This window comes from Harpia harpyja, chromosome 10, assembly GCF_026419915.1.
Source record: "Harpia harpyja isolate bHarHar1 chromosome 10, bHarHar1 primary haplotype, whole genome shotgun sequence".
Lineage (NCBI taxonomy): Eukaryota > Metazoa > Chordata > Aves > Accipitriformes > Accipitridae > Harpia > Harpia harpyja.
Window position 1 is genome coordinate 30,246,276 of NC_068949.1, and position 13,322 is coordinate 30,259,597.

At 62.7% G+C, this 13,322-nt stretch overlaps 1 protein-coding gene across 2 annotated transcripts; it reads left to right on the forward strand.

Moving 5' to 3' along the window:
• The first annotated feature begins 24 nt into the window (after positions 1-24).
• On the forward strand, positions 25-4,353 carry SLC25A28 (solute carrier family 25 member 28). 2 transcript variants are annotated; one of them, XM_052799259.1, is made up of 5 exons: positions 25-450; positions 621-849; positions 1,770-1,826; positions 3,244-3,806; positions 3,949-4,353. In XM_052799259.1, the coding sequence occupies exons 1-4, from the start codon at positions 25-27 to the stop codon at positions 3,759-3,761; spliced, it is 1,230 nt and encodes a 409-aa protein (XP_052655219.1). In that variant the 3' UTR covers positions 3,762-3,806; positions 3,949-4,353. The 2 variants fall into 2 exon arrangements, with proteins under 2 accessions (XP_052655219.1, XP_052655218.1); XM_052799258.1 differs by having other exon boundaries at positions 3,244-4,353.
• Positions 4,354-13,322: the final 8,969 nt, after the last annotated feature.

Sequence of the window (13,322 nt, forward strand, 5' to 3'; positions counted from 1 at the left end):
GCGGGCGACGGGCGGCGGCGGCCAATGGACGCGGCGGGGCGGGGCGGGGCGGGAGCCCGGGGGCGGGGCGGCGCGGCGCGGGGCCCGGGCGGCGGCGGCGGCGGCGGCGCCATGGAGCTGGGGGCGGGCGCGGGGGCGGGCGCGGGCCCGGGCCCCGGCGCGCGGGGCGGCGCGGAGTCGGGCCGCGTCCTGCTGCTGCTGATGGGCGGCGGCGGCGGCAGCGCGGGCCGGGCGCGGCGGGGAGGCGCGGAGGCGGAGGCGGGGCCGGGTCCCGGCGCCGGTGCCGGCCCGGGGGGGCCCGAGGCGGCGCGGGGCCCCGAGCCGCGCTCCCCGCCCGCCCCCGATTACGAGGCGCTGCCGCAGGGCGCCGCCGTCTCCACGCACATGCTGGCGGGCGCCGTGGCGGGCGTCATGGAGCACTGCGTGATGTACCCCGTCGACTGCGTCAAGGTGCCGGCACCGGCGGCGGGGCGGGGGCGCGGCGGGGCGGGGCGGGGCGGGGAGCGGCAAACCGAGGCCCCCCGGGGAGGGAGGCGGGGGTCGCCCCAGGCCGGGGCCCGCGGGGGGTGATGAGCCGTGCCGTGACGTGCCGTGCTGCCCGCCCGGGCCTTGTGTTGCAGACGCGGATGCAGAGCCTGCGGCCGGAGCCCGCCGCCCGGTACCGGAACGTGCTGGAGGCCCTGTGGCGCATCGCCCGCACCGAGGGCGTCTGGCGGCCCATGCGGGGCATGAACATCACCGCCACCGGCGCCGGCCCGGCCCACGCCCTCTACTTCGCCTGCTACGAAAAGTTAAAAAAGACGCTGAGCGACGTTATCCACGCGGGGGGCAATAGCCATGTGGCCAACGGTACTGCTCCCGACGCCCACCAACCCCCCCCCCACCCTGGGGGGCTACGGGGGCCGGGGGCTACCGGGGGGCCACCCGTCCCGCCATGCTGGGGCGGGGAGCGGGGTGGGGAGAGGCTGAGCTTTGGCGGTAGGGAGGTCTGGCCCTGTCCCGCTCGGCCACAGGGCCTTAGCCGCTGCTGCGGGAGCGGGGGGCCACGGATGTCCTAAAGGCCTGTGCTTTCTCCAGCCGCGGGCCAGCTGTACGGTGCTGCGCCGGCACGGTGCCGGGCAGGGGGAAGCACCGGTCCTGCGCCTGCCGGAGCCGCTCCCAGGTATCTGGCTTGAAGCAGGTTAGTGGCTCCGGCTCGGAAGGATGCCGGCGGACGGGAGCCGCCCGCAGACGAGCCGGGACCGGCCGTGGCTCCACAGGTCAGCAGTGCCGGAACTCGCCCCGGGAGCACCGGCGTGGTGTTGGAGCCCGTCTTGCTGTGGTGCCCGTTAGTCGACTTGAGGAGCCGTCGCGGTGGGGAAAGCGTGGGGCCGAAGGGAGAGCGGCGCACATCGTGCCCTTGGCAGGCACGCGGCCGAGCGCTGTCGGGTTTCTCCTTATCCTTGGGGCACGGGGACGCTTGCTGTCCTCTGGGCCCCTGGCAGGTGGTGGCATCAGCCTGGCCTTCAGGGGCTGGGCCCAAGTGAGTCCCACTTAGCCCGTGGGACTCGACAGCCTGTTGCAATCCTCTCCCTCTCTTTCTTGAGCTCTCTCTGGGTGGGAACCGCCGAGGACCGACCCACCTCTTGGAGGGGAGATGGAGGCTGCCTTCGGATCTCGCCCTCTTCTGGGGGCCTCCTCCCGTGCCTCGGCAGGGGACTCGGGGCTGCAGTGGAGCTCCGGGGTCCCTCGCCTCCCCACCCTCACATGTGGCAGTTCTTGTTTTGCAGGTGCAGCCGGGTGTGTAGCAACGTTGCTCCACGATGCAGCCATGAACCCTGCTGAAGGTAACGATGGTCCTGGCCCGCCAGGGAGGGGAGGATCGGGGGCTGCCTGCGCCACTTGGGTCCCCTCTGTGGCACAGAGGGTACTCGCCTCGTTGCTCGCCTGACCGCAAGGACCATTTTGGGGGCCAGTGGCTGTGGCTCTGGTTAGGGAGCCCGGTGGCGGCCCATTACAGAGGGGGTAGGTTGAAGAGATGAATTCTGGGGAGCGCAGCAAACCCCAGCTGAGGAGGAGCCAGGAGGGTACCGGTCTTTTGCCCAGGGGTTTGGCTGGTGACAGTTACCTGGAGCAGGAGAAAAGGCAAGAGAGGTGCAATCTGTACTGTTGAAGTCATTCCAAGTATGTGGAAATTGGGCATTGCTGTGGTGGGATCTCAGGAAGGTGTGTTATGGTTCTGGGCCTGTGTTCAGGAAGAAAAAAGAATGGGGTGCAAAAGGCATGCTAGAGAAGTCAGGAGAATGGCAATCTTGTGTTGTGAAATGTCTGGAAGATACTGATTTTGTTGAGCCCGGTATGTGTGAAAAAGGCAGAGGGAGTTTGTAATTAAAAGTCTGTGAAAGTGATGGGAGAAGGAGGAGTAACAAGGAAAGACCAGTCATGAATGTATTTTTTTCCTCTTAAAACCGGAGGGTTCGTGACCGTGCAGGCTCCAGCTGATCTGGGCCCAGCAAGGCTCTTGCCTGCCCGCTGCCCAGCTGGGACCCTGAGGAGCTGGCAGCTGTGTGGCCAGACCGTTGTCATTCCTTCCCTGGAGCTCGTCTTCTTATCACAACTGTAGTAGTTGGTAGTTGCATCATTTTTAGCTCCTTGTGGTCATATTGAAATAGGGGGAGGCAGGACAGCAGCAGGCTGCAATCTGGGCTCCCCTGCCCTGCTCTTAGATGCGTTGGGGGAGGTTTGGCGTTTGGTTCTTGCCCCAGAGCGGCTGCGTTTCAGCAGTGGCTGCTAATGATCCCTGGCTGGTGGGCTCTGCGATGTGCTGTGGTTATTCTGGGCTGCAGCGGGGGCGGCTGGGGAGGGACAGGCTCGTCCAGATCGAGAGCTGTTGGAAAATAAGGGAATGGATGCTGAGGTAGCTCTGCGGCGGTGGATGGGGAGACATCGGTCACTCAGGAGCAAGGGTGGATCTGAAGTATGAGCACCCGGGTATTGGGATGTTTCCCAGGGCTGCAGCAGCTGTGCGGTTTGGTGGTGGTGATGTCTGTGTGATGGTGATGCCTCAGCTGATCTAAATGACTGCAGTCCTGCCTGGGGACATGCAGGGCACTGCTGGTCCGAGTTGTCCGTCATGAGCTCTTAAGCCAGCGTGACCAAATTCCGGGCACTTGGAGGAAGCCTGGCTTTGTGCTTACCCTTTCTCTCTCCTCTTCCCCTCTGCGCCTGGGTCCTGGCTGCTGCTGCCGCTGCTGCTGTCCCAAGTGGTCAAACAGAGGATGCAGATGTACAACTCGCCTTACCAGCGTGTGACGGACTGTGTGCGGGCTGTGTGGCGCAACGAAGGGGCCGGAGCTTTCTACCGCAGCTACACCACCCAGCTCACCATGAACATCCCCTTCCAAGCCATTCACTTCATGACCTACGAGTTCTTGCAAGAGCAGCTCAACCCCCACAGACAGTACAACCCAGGCTCCCACGTGGTCTCCGGAGCCTGTGCGGGGGCTGTCGCTGCTGCTGCCACTACGCCTTTGGACGTTTGCAAAACGCTGCTCAACACCCAGGAGTCCCTGGCCTTGAGCTCCAACATCAGCGGACACATCACAGGCATGGCCAATGCCTTCAGGACGGTGTACCAAGTGGGCGGCGTGACCGCCTACTTCAGAGGGGTCCAGGCAAGAGTCATTTATCAGATGCCCTCAACGGCGATCGCCTGGTCTGTGTACGAGTTCTTCAAATACATCCTCACCAAGCGCCAGGAGGAGCGGCGGGCTGGGAAGTGAGCCAGAGCCAAACGCCATTCCAGACCTGCTTCATCTCCCCTCCTGGTTTGTCTTCTGACCCCTCTCCCTTTCGGTTCAGTTTGTGTTGAAGAGAGGGGGCAGTGAAGCCCTTCGGGGTTTAGCGCTGCCTTTTTTTGCCTGTGGCTGCTGCAGCTCTGCTCAGGCTGCACGGCTTGCTCTCTCCCAGGGTCCTCCGAGATGTCCCACTGGGAGTTCCAGCCCAGGTCACGTCCCCTGGCACTTCGGTGGAGCTGTGCTCCTGTCCTTCCCTTAACCAAAACCTCCTCTCACGCAAAGCTCGCCCCTCCTTGGAGGGGAAAGTGAATGTCCTGCCCTGCCTCTGGCAGGGCCAAGCTGAGCTCGCAGTTGCCAAGGAGGGGGCAGTGGCAGCACTGCCCGGGATGCTGGGGACTTCGTATGGCTTTTGGCTGAAGCAAAGTGTAAGCCTTGCCGTTGTCTTGTAGCACGCACACATGATGCTGACTGCCCCGGTGGTGGGGGGGGGGGGGGAGGATGGCACTTGAGGAGGGGAGCCTGTAGGTTTGTTGTTGTTCCTGCTCTTGACACCTCCAATAAAAACAGTTCTGCTCTATCCTCCTGTCCCCTTCTTACTCCCGCATGGCCCAGCTCCTGGCACCACGCCTTTCTGACTGTGCCCAGTGCTGAGCTCTTTCGATGGGTGCCAGAGGGAGAAGGGAAATGGGGTCTGGGGGTGGTGGTGGGAGGAGGGGGCCTGCCTGGCCCAGCCACCCTGGCAACATCCAGGGAGGAGGGTGGTCCCCATCCCCTTTGGCTCGTGGCCCAGCTCGTTGCCTGCCGCTAGCGTGGGCTGCGACCCCACTGGAGCAGCTGAGGTTCATACTCCTCAGCCAGGCAGTCCCGCACCCTCAGTCTGACCGGGGGTCCTCAGGATGCCGGATGGAGGTGATGGCAGGAGAGTCCTGCGTTGCATTTGTCGGGGATGGCACAGGAATTTCGGCACTGGGTGAGGCTGGAGGGCTTTGTGCACCTCACATAGGAGATTCGGGGCTCAGCAGGGCTTTTGCTCCGATTTTGAGCAAGTAAACTAGTTTGATACTTGACGAGCACCTTAAAGCACTACCAACACACTTGCTCAAAGCGCTAATATTTTTTCCAATTTAATGATAATTACCAGAATAGCTTATTTTTTGGCCATTTTGTTAACTGTCTTGATAGAAACTTCTTTTAGAGTCCCACCCAGCTCTGGACCTGCGAGCCAGCCTCACCGGCTTGCGTGCTGAGCACAGAAGTATCACCTCATTGTGCTGACCCTCCCAGACCAGAGCTCTGGGTTCCTCAAGCTGGCTGCCCGTGGGTGACGCCTGGTTCTCGCAGGATGCTCCCATAGTGCCTGCAGGAGGGGCATGCGTCCCACGGTGCCATGCCCAAAATAACTCCCTGGAGGAAATGCGTTCACAGCCATGGTATGTGCTGCCGGCGAGCATCTGGCTCGGCTCAGGGCTGCTCCAGAGGATCTGCCAGCCTGGCCCGGCCTGCTCACAGGGCTGCTGGGGTGGGCTGTGGTGAGGGGAAAGAGGGGTTTTCCTGCAGCTGGAAAGGCTGCTGGGTGAGCAGGGAGGATGCGCAGCCCTTGGGGGCATCAGGCCCCAGCAGTGCCAGAGGACTGGAGGGCAGAGGCCCAGAAACTGCAGGGCTGGGTGCTCGACACCCTGGCCAAGCCCTAGCCCAGCCCTGGCTCCACCTTTCCCTTAAGCACCTCTCTTGCTCTGGTACTTGACAGTGGGTGATGGATGCCAAGCGACCACCCATGGGATTTTCAACGGCTGTCCCAGCAGGTCTCGGTGTCCCTGAGCACAGAGCGGCCATGGCCACTGCTCTGCAGCCTGGGTCCACCTGGGTTGTGTGCTGTGTCCATCCTCTGCTCCTGGTGTGGGCTGCAGGCTCCTGGTCCCTGCTTTTTCTGCACTAGCAGGAGGATGAGAAACTCCTTAAAGAAACAAAAGCCACCGGAGGTCTGGAGCCTCCACTTTTCCCACCATTTCAGGAGCTGGGGCTTTAAGAAATAGTCTGAGTATTGCAAGATTTGGCAGCCCTGCGGCTCCTCCACCCAAGAGGGAGAAATCTGAGAAGCAGAAATGGCTGGGAGAGACCAGGGGAGGATTAGCTTGGTGGGCAGGGCATTAGACGGGAGTTTGCAGAAGACGGGTATGACTGGCCTCTGCCAGGATGGGTCTCCCTGCCCAGAAGCCGAAAGCTGTTGGTAGCGGAGCTGCAGCTTCGCCTTTAGCCCTCACCACGAACTGGGGCAAACACAAATCCTGTGGAGGGAAAGGCATAAACTGGGGCTGGGGAGAGATTTGCACTACTAAATCCATCAGCCGCTAGAAGAAGCTCTATAAATGTCAGCAAGCAAAGGCATGATTGAAGGTGACTCCAGGATGTTTCCAGGAATAACTGCCCACAGAAGTGCTGGGGGAAGGAGCAAGACCCCCAGGAATGGAGAGATGATAAGTCAGCACGGCACAGAGTTGCTAATGTAAGCAATTGGCCTGAGTGCCCTCTTGTTAAGGGCATGGCCTTTCTGGTCTCCTGGTGCTTCGCCAGCTTACCCAGCAGCGGCTGGGTGTTGGCCAGTGCAGGCAGCAGCAGCTCTGCAGAGGATGGCGCTGCCTGTGAGGGGTCTGGTGCTGCAGGGACAGCAAAACTGCCCAGGGGGTTTCCAGATATCCCTTGGGTCAGGCCACGGAAGACTGGAAAAATCCCCTGTCCTGCTGCCGTCTCCATCCCCTGAGCTGAACCTCTGCCACAGACCAAGAGCTGGCCATGGCAGCGGGCAGCTGCTCCCCAGCTCTGCCAGGGTGGGGGTGTCCCCTTGCCAGCCAGCCCAATTGCTCTGGCACCTTTGGCATGATAAGATGCCCAGAGGTAACAGAGTTATTGGCTGGTTCAGCTACAGCCGCTGCCTTTCCAAGGTCTGATAATGCTTCTGTGAAGCCATGCTGCTCTGGGTCTGTCCTACAGCCTCCTAGGTATTTGGCTGCACTTCGCCTGAGATCCCTCCTACAGCCTCTTCTGAGTAAAGAGACTATTTTTGGCTTTCCAGCAAGGAAGCCACTCTCAGCCTAGCAGTTTTGGAGACAACCCCTTTTCCTTTTGCCTCCCTGCAGGATCCCCAGCCACATCCAGCAGGGATTTGCTGCCTTGCCTTCCTGTGTCCGACTGCCCCTTGAGCCCTGTCTTGCCGCTGGTGCTGGGGGGGGGTCCCAGATGGGGTGAGCCCTGCAGCCCCCAAGCAGGCAGAGCGGGGCAGCACTGCTGGCCTTGCCCCATTCCAGGTGACAGATCCAGGGCTGACGCAGCTTTGCCGCGGCACAATCCCAAGCTATTTCAGGCAGCTTGAGTTTGCCATGCCAGGAGCAGCTCAGGAGCCCCTGGCCGCTTTCCTGGGGTAATTGGAGACACCGGCACTCCCACAGGTTAAGGGCAGATGAGGGGAGCTGGGGGGGGGGAATCATCTCTCCCAGAGCAAGAAGGGGAGACCCCTCCAGCGTGTCTGCCCTGTACCTTCAGCCGGCGGTGGTGGGCTCCTGAGGTGCTCCTGCCTCAGGGACCCCAGACAGGCTGCTGGGTCCCAGCCCACAAGGCCCTTTGCGAGACCAGCTCAGGGGCAGGTGGGGGGGCAAGGGCACTGCCCTGCCTAACCATATCCCTGCCCCTCCTCTGCCAGCGCCCTGAGCTACCCTGAGCTTTCCTGCCCCCCAGCTCCTCTGTGGTGGGTGCCTGACAGCCCTGCTCAGTCAGAGGAGGTGGCTGGAGCCCACGGGGAGCACAGAGGTGGGCTCCCAGCCTCCCTCCAGCCCCGACCCACCCTGGCTCTGGGATTCCTCAGGGTTCTGTCAGACCCCAATAAAGTCGTATATGGTCTCATGACCCCACGGCCTCACAGTGGTGGTAAACGCGGGCGCCGGGGCTGCCTGGACACAGAGCAGACATTGCCTCTGGTGGGCCCTGAGAAACCCTCTTCTGACCCACATTTCTGCCTGGGTTAAACTGCTGAGAGACAGCTCCTGGACGGGCTGGTCCCAGCCTGCCTGGCTCCAGCCAAGCATCGTGGTGCAGGAAGGCGGGGAATATAGCCTGAAAGGTAATGCTGAGGCTGAAAAACCTGCTTTCTTGGCTGTAAAGAGCCACCAGAGGAAGCAGTGCCCAGGACTGGGCTGGGACTGCTCTCAGTGTGCCTGGTTTGATGGGGAGATATTGGTAATACCTGAACTTAATGCAGGGTCATGTGTCAAAGTCCCCCAACAAGGGGCTGCAAAGTGGCCTTGGGAAGATGCTGCCTGGCTGGAGCTGGGGTGTGGGCAGACGGCGTGTTGCACTGGGGAGGTGGGAGAAGAGTTGCTCATGGGCTAGATGGGAGTGGCAGCAGTGGTCACTCTCTCAAGGGCACATGGATGGGGACAGCTCAAGTGTGCTGTGACACTAGAGTCTGCTCTGGGATCAGTCTCAAAAACAGCTAAAGCAAGGGCTGTTCCAGGAGACCCGGGGGGGGGACGACTCCAGCCCTAATCTCCCCAGCCCAGCACACCTGCAGGTATTGCACTGGCGGCAGTGCTAGCCCCGGAGAAACCCTGCAATCCCCCCCCAGGACACCTATGGCATGGGGACTGACGTAAGAGCCTCCTGGCAGTGCACAGACCATGCCTGGCACGGCTAGGTGGGTGCCAGGAGAAATGCAAATCCGAGCAGCTTTCTCCTCTGTTCCCAGCACCTTTGGGTGCCCATTAGACCTGAGCAGTATGTGGCCTGGGGCATTGCCAAGGGCTATAAAACCCGGAGGGAGTAGGGAATTGGGCCATGCCTCCATCGTGGGGGGGAGAGCTCCCTCTGCTGAGGACGCAGCTGTATCAGGCACTAGATGCTGGACACCACAACCATCATAAATGTCCTTGGGAAATAACTTGCAGGGGGTGAACACAGTAGCTAGAGGCTGCGGGCAGTACCAGGAGTTTTGGGGGGTTGGGCAGCTTCCAGCATTGGGTGAATTGCACCACTTTGGGATGGAGAAGATAATCAGAGCTAAAAACCTGTGGGGTCTCTCACAAAGACATGCTGGGTGCCTGTGCTCAGTTAAAAAAAACACAGAGTGCAAAACGTTCCTCACTAGAAGGGGACCTGCACAGTGGCTAGAGGCCAGGAGGGGAGCCCCAGCTCTCCCACCGCAGTGGGGACACGTGTGGGTGCTTTCCTTTCACTGCGTATACAAGCCCCAGCGATGCTGCCCGCTGCAGCAAAGCTGCTGCGTGTGCCGGGGGACCCCAGCTCCCGCAGAGCTCAGCCGTGGGGAGACAGCAGCCTGCCCAGAGCCAACGCAACCAGCCCAGCGTCTCCCACTGGCGTCCTCAGCGCCGGGGACGCGATGCCAGTGGGGGAGGCAACCCCGCCCGGCTGCTCTGCAGCCCTCCAAGCCTCGCAGGGGCACTCGGGCACCCCCAAACCGAGCCAACACCAGACGCAGAGCCCCCGCGGTGTGGGGTGGCGGGGACAGAGGGGTCCCGGTACCTGTCGCTCCCGGTCCCCGGGTGCTGGCCGATAGATGGCGGTGGCGTATCTCGCTTGGGGACAAGCCCCGGGAGCAGTGTCCCTCCTGGCAGCCCGGGGGACCTGGGGTTCCCAGGCAGCACCCCGCCGGCAGCCGGGAACCCCCTGGCCCCGGCACCACCCGCCCGCAGCAGCCCCGGGCACGGCAAAGGGTCGTTCCCGGGAAACGGTCTGTGGATTTTATTGCCCAGGCAGGGTAGGGTGGCTCGGTGCAGCCGGGAAGAGCTCTGGCAGGGCCCAGGGAAGGTCTGGCCTTCAGCAGCGCTCCGCTCTGGAGGGGACGAAGATGCAGCCCCCTTCTCTGGAGGGGTCATGTGAATCCCTCATAGCAGCACTGTGCCTGGTCTCACCGTTGCAGGGAGGAGAAAAGGAGCAGCTGAACTATGCGAGTCCCCCCACCCCGCTTAGTCAGGTGTAGTCATCTTGTCATGCACGGGACAGGCTGCAGGACTGGGGAGGGTCTGTGGCCATCAGTGACTCATCCAAGGAAGGGAGACAGGTCCCTGGCCCTCATGTTGGCCGGCAAGTAGTGGGAGAAACCCTTGCTGGAGGCTCCACAGCACAAGTACCAATATTTTAATTTAATTACCTGATCCATGGCCAGCCACAGCTTTCTTGGCATTGGAGAGTGCTTGTGTGACAACCCCGCATTGCCACTGCCAGGAGGAGCTTCCAGCATCTCCGAGCCCCGACGGCTCCGCAGAGCCCCAGTGGCCAGGCAGCCTCGGCAGCTCCCAGCATGCAGCATGGGGTGGCTGTGGTGGGAATTGCTGCAGAGCAGGAGCTGCCACTCCAACCCAGACCCAACACAAAGGGGCAAGAGCTGGGCACCACCCCAACACACAGCTGGGTCCCCGGGCTCCCGGCCCCAAGGCAGCGGGAGGTGGCTGTGCCTGAGTTGAAGTAGATGGGAGCAGAACTCAGCAAGGTCTGCCCAGGTCCGTGGGCAGCCTGGCCGGCCTCGCTGGGAGCAGGTGTCTCGCTCCGCACCCAGGCGAGCTCCTTGCTGACGGCAGCGAGTAGGTGGTGAAGAGAGAAGGATGAAGGGCATGAGGGGGAAGGATGACCGCAGCGGTGGGGGGAGGAATGGATAAAGTTGTCAGGAAGGAGAGGAAACCAGAGCACATCTGTGCTGCTGCAGGGGGAACCGTGCTGCTCCCGTGTGATCCTGAGCATGACGGAAAGGCCACAGAAAACCAGCTAGCACTGGGATTTGGATAGAGCCTCCCTAGCAACCACTGGACAGAAGGAAGTTCTGCTCATGGGCTCCTCCTTGGCCAGGAAACTTGAATGAAGCCCATGCACAGAGTGGGCCTGAGGCCTGGTAGTCAAAGCCTGGCTGCTCCAACAGTCCCTCCTTTGCTTTAAGTCAGTGCATTGTCTTAAGAGAATCTCGTCCCTGCCCAAAATCAATCAGCACCTTCCTGCCCTGACTCCCAAACAGCAGTAAATCCCCCGCTCAACCAGGAAGAAACAACACGTGCCCTCCGCCCCTTGACCATGGCCCTCCTCACCCCTCCCTCCCCAAGGTCCCTCTGGCCATGCTGCCACCGCAGTGGGACTATGCCGAAGGGATTTCCACCAGCACCCTGCGCCTCTCGCCTCTCACCCCACTGGCAGCACCCCACTTTGCCCTTGGGCACAGGGGACGGGGTGCATCACGGGCAGCCACTGCCTCCAGCGCGGCCGTGCAGCAACTTCCCTCCATTGTGTCTCCCCTCCCTGGGCAGCCCATCCAATCTGCAGTCTCCCACCATCTCCCTCCCACCGGTCATCGCCGGCTGTTCCTCCTCTTTGGAGTGCTTCACTTCCGCCGCCCTGCTCCGGGTCCTCCGGCATCGCCATCTCTTTGTGCTGCTCCATCTTCCCCATCAGCTCGGGGGCTTTGGGCGAGAGTCTGCAAAGGGGTCCCTCCCACTAACCCTCTGCCCTCCCCTCAGTCTGAGCTGGTGGGACAGCTGGGATCTGTCCCAGGAATGGGGCTCGCTGTGGTAGACATCCAGAAACTTCCACTGCCATGCCACATCGGCCCGCAGCCGGGCCTCTCGGCATTCCCCGGCTGGGCACTGCTCCAGCTCTGCATGGGGAGAGCAGGGCTGGGGAATACACGCGGGTGTCACCAGCCGTTAATGGGGTGAGCTCAATACTGACCTCACGCCTATGGCAATGCTGGGCACTGGTGGTGCTTGATAATGCTGGTACTGCCTGGCATCGCCTCTTGCAACACGGCTGTGGGGTCCCCGTGTGCCCCTTTGCTTTACTTAGCTGTCCATGCTCCAGAGACTCTGGCTACAGATGTGGGCAGCATGTTCCACACCAGGGTTCCGGTCTCATCCGGAGCCCCTGGGTGCTGCTGGGGATGCAGTGGATTTCTAACCAGCTGCCACGTACTTGGAGGGGATGTGCTAAGCTGGAGCTCCTCTCGCACACCCTGATTTTGGAGGAGCTTGTATTGTGGTTATAATTCCTCTGGCTTGCATGCTGAGGCAGGAACTCACACGGGTCCCCTATTTTTGCAGACAACAACCTGGCAGAACATGGAGGAAAATGCAACTCTTTCCTATGGCAGAGACAAATCTCCCCAGCCTGACTGCTGCTGCAAAGAGAGAGCATTACCTATCTTTGTTCTTGGCTATCCTGTTTCTACCCACGAGACCACAGGGCCCTAACCACTCATCTCCGAAAGCCAAGAGCAGGGCCTGGGCTTCCTCTCCCGCGACACCTTGCTGCCATCCAGCAAACAATCGGCTGGGCGTGCCGCATCCTCTCCCAGCACTGGCCCAGCAAAGCCTGCCGGCCTTGGGGTGGCTCACGGGACAGCGGGGTGCCGTGCCGTGCCGAGCCAGGGCTGGGAGCCGGGGCCTGCTGGTTGCCCACTCTGTCCCCCCGGTGCTGCAGTGGAAAGAATTTCTCCGGTTCCTTTGCAACAGCAAACCCCAAGGGTGCACGTTCAGCTCGTGTGGTGCAAACGTGCAGCGTAAAACCGGGTTTAGCAGCGTGAACGGTCGTTACCTGCTGCTTCTGCAATGGCAGGCTACAAAACCTGGTCTCTGCTCGTGGCGGAGGGCCCGACGAGCGACACGCATGGGGAGGGCAGGGGGAGGACACGGTGGGCATCGCTGGGCGAGGGGGGAGGCATACCGAGCCCCCGGGCTGCGGCCGTCCGGCGGCTCCGAGACGGCTCCACTGCAAAGATCTTTGGGAGCTCCAGTGCCGCAGCCGGGGAGACCTGCGGGACGGCGCGGGAGAGTTCCCGGCGCCTCCGGTCTCCGCTGTCGCCCCGGGCGAGCCAGACCGGGCTCCGCGGGTGTCCAGCCCTCCCCGGGCGCGGCTCCGGCTCCGGCTCCGGCGGCGCTGCTCGGCGGGACCCGCACGGCAGAGGCATGGCCGCGGCGGCGGGGCCGGCACCGCCCCGGGGAGCTCCGCGGCGGCGGCGGCGGGACGGGGCGGCCCGGGACGGGACGGGGCGGCCCGGGGGCGACCCCGCGCCGGTCCCGCGGGTCTCGGGGGCCTCGGCCGCCCCCTCCCCCTGCAGCCGAGCGAAATGGCTGAACATGGAGCAATAATGCCCCGGCATTCAGGCTGCCCGGCCCGGCCGGCCCTAATCAGCGGCCCGCGGACCCCCCTCCTCTCCCCCTGCGCTCCCAGAAAGGGGAACAAAACCCAGCACGTTTCTTCAGCCCCCGCGCATAAAGCGCCGGGCCTGGGCCTCAGTGGGGGGCAAAGCGGCCCGTCAATCTCGGCGCCGGGGCCCCTTTGTCCCTCGCCTCCCTGCCACACCTTTTGTTCCCGAATCCAATAAGCGCCTATTCCCGCTACCTTCCTCGGCGGCTCCTTTCAGCGCCGGCCCGGCGGCCACAATGGGCCCGGCTCTGAGCTGCGCGGCCCCATTCAGCGCCCTTGGCACGCTCACAAGCCGGCCGGGCCGCCCTGCCCCGCGGGCAGGCCGCTGCGACCGCCCCGCCGCCGGACGCGGGC

Coding starts and splice junctions, on each gene's coding strand:
- SLC25A28 (XM_052799258.1), top strand. CDS start 25: ATGGACGCGGCGGGGCGGGGCGGGGCGGGAGCCCGGGGGCGGGGCGGC. Junction 451..620: donor ACCCCGTCGACTGCGTCAAG/GTGCCGGCACCG, acceptor CTTGTGTTGCAG/ACGCGGATGCAGAGCCTGCG. Junction 850..1,769: donor CAATAGCCATGTGGCCAACG/GTACTGCTCCCG, acceptor CTTGTTTTGCAG/GTGCAGCCGGGTGTGTAGCA.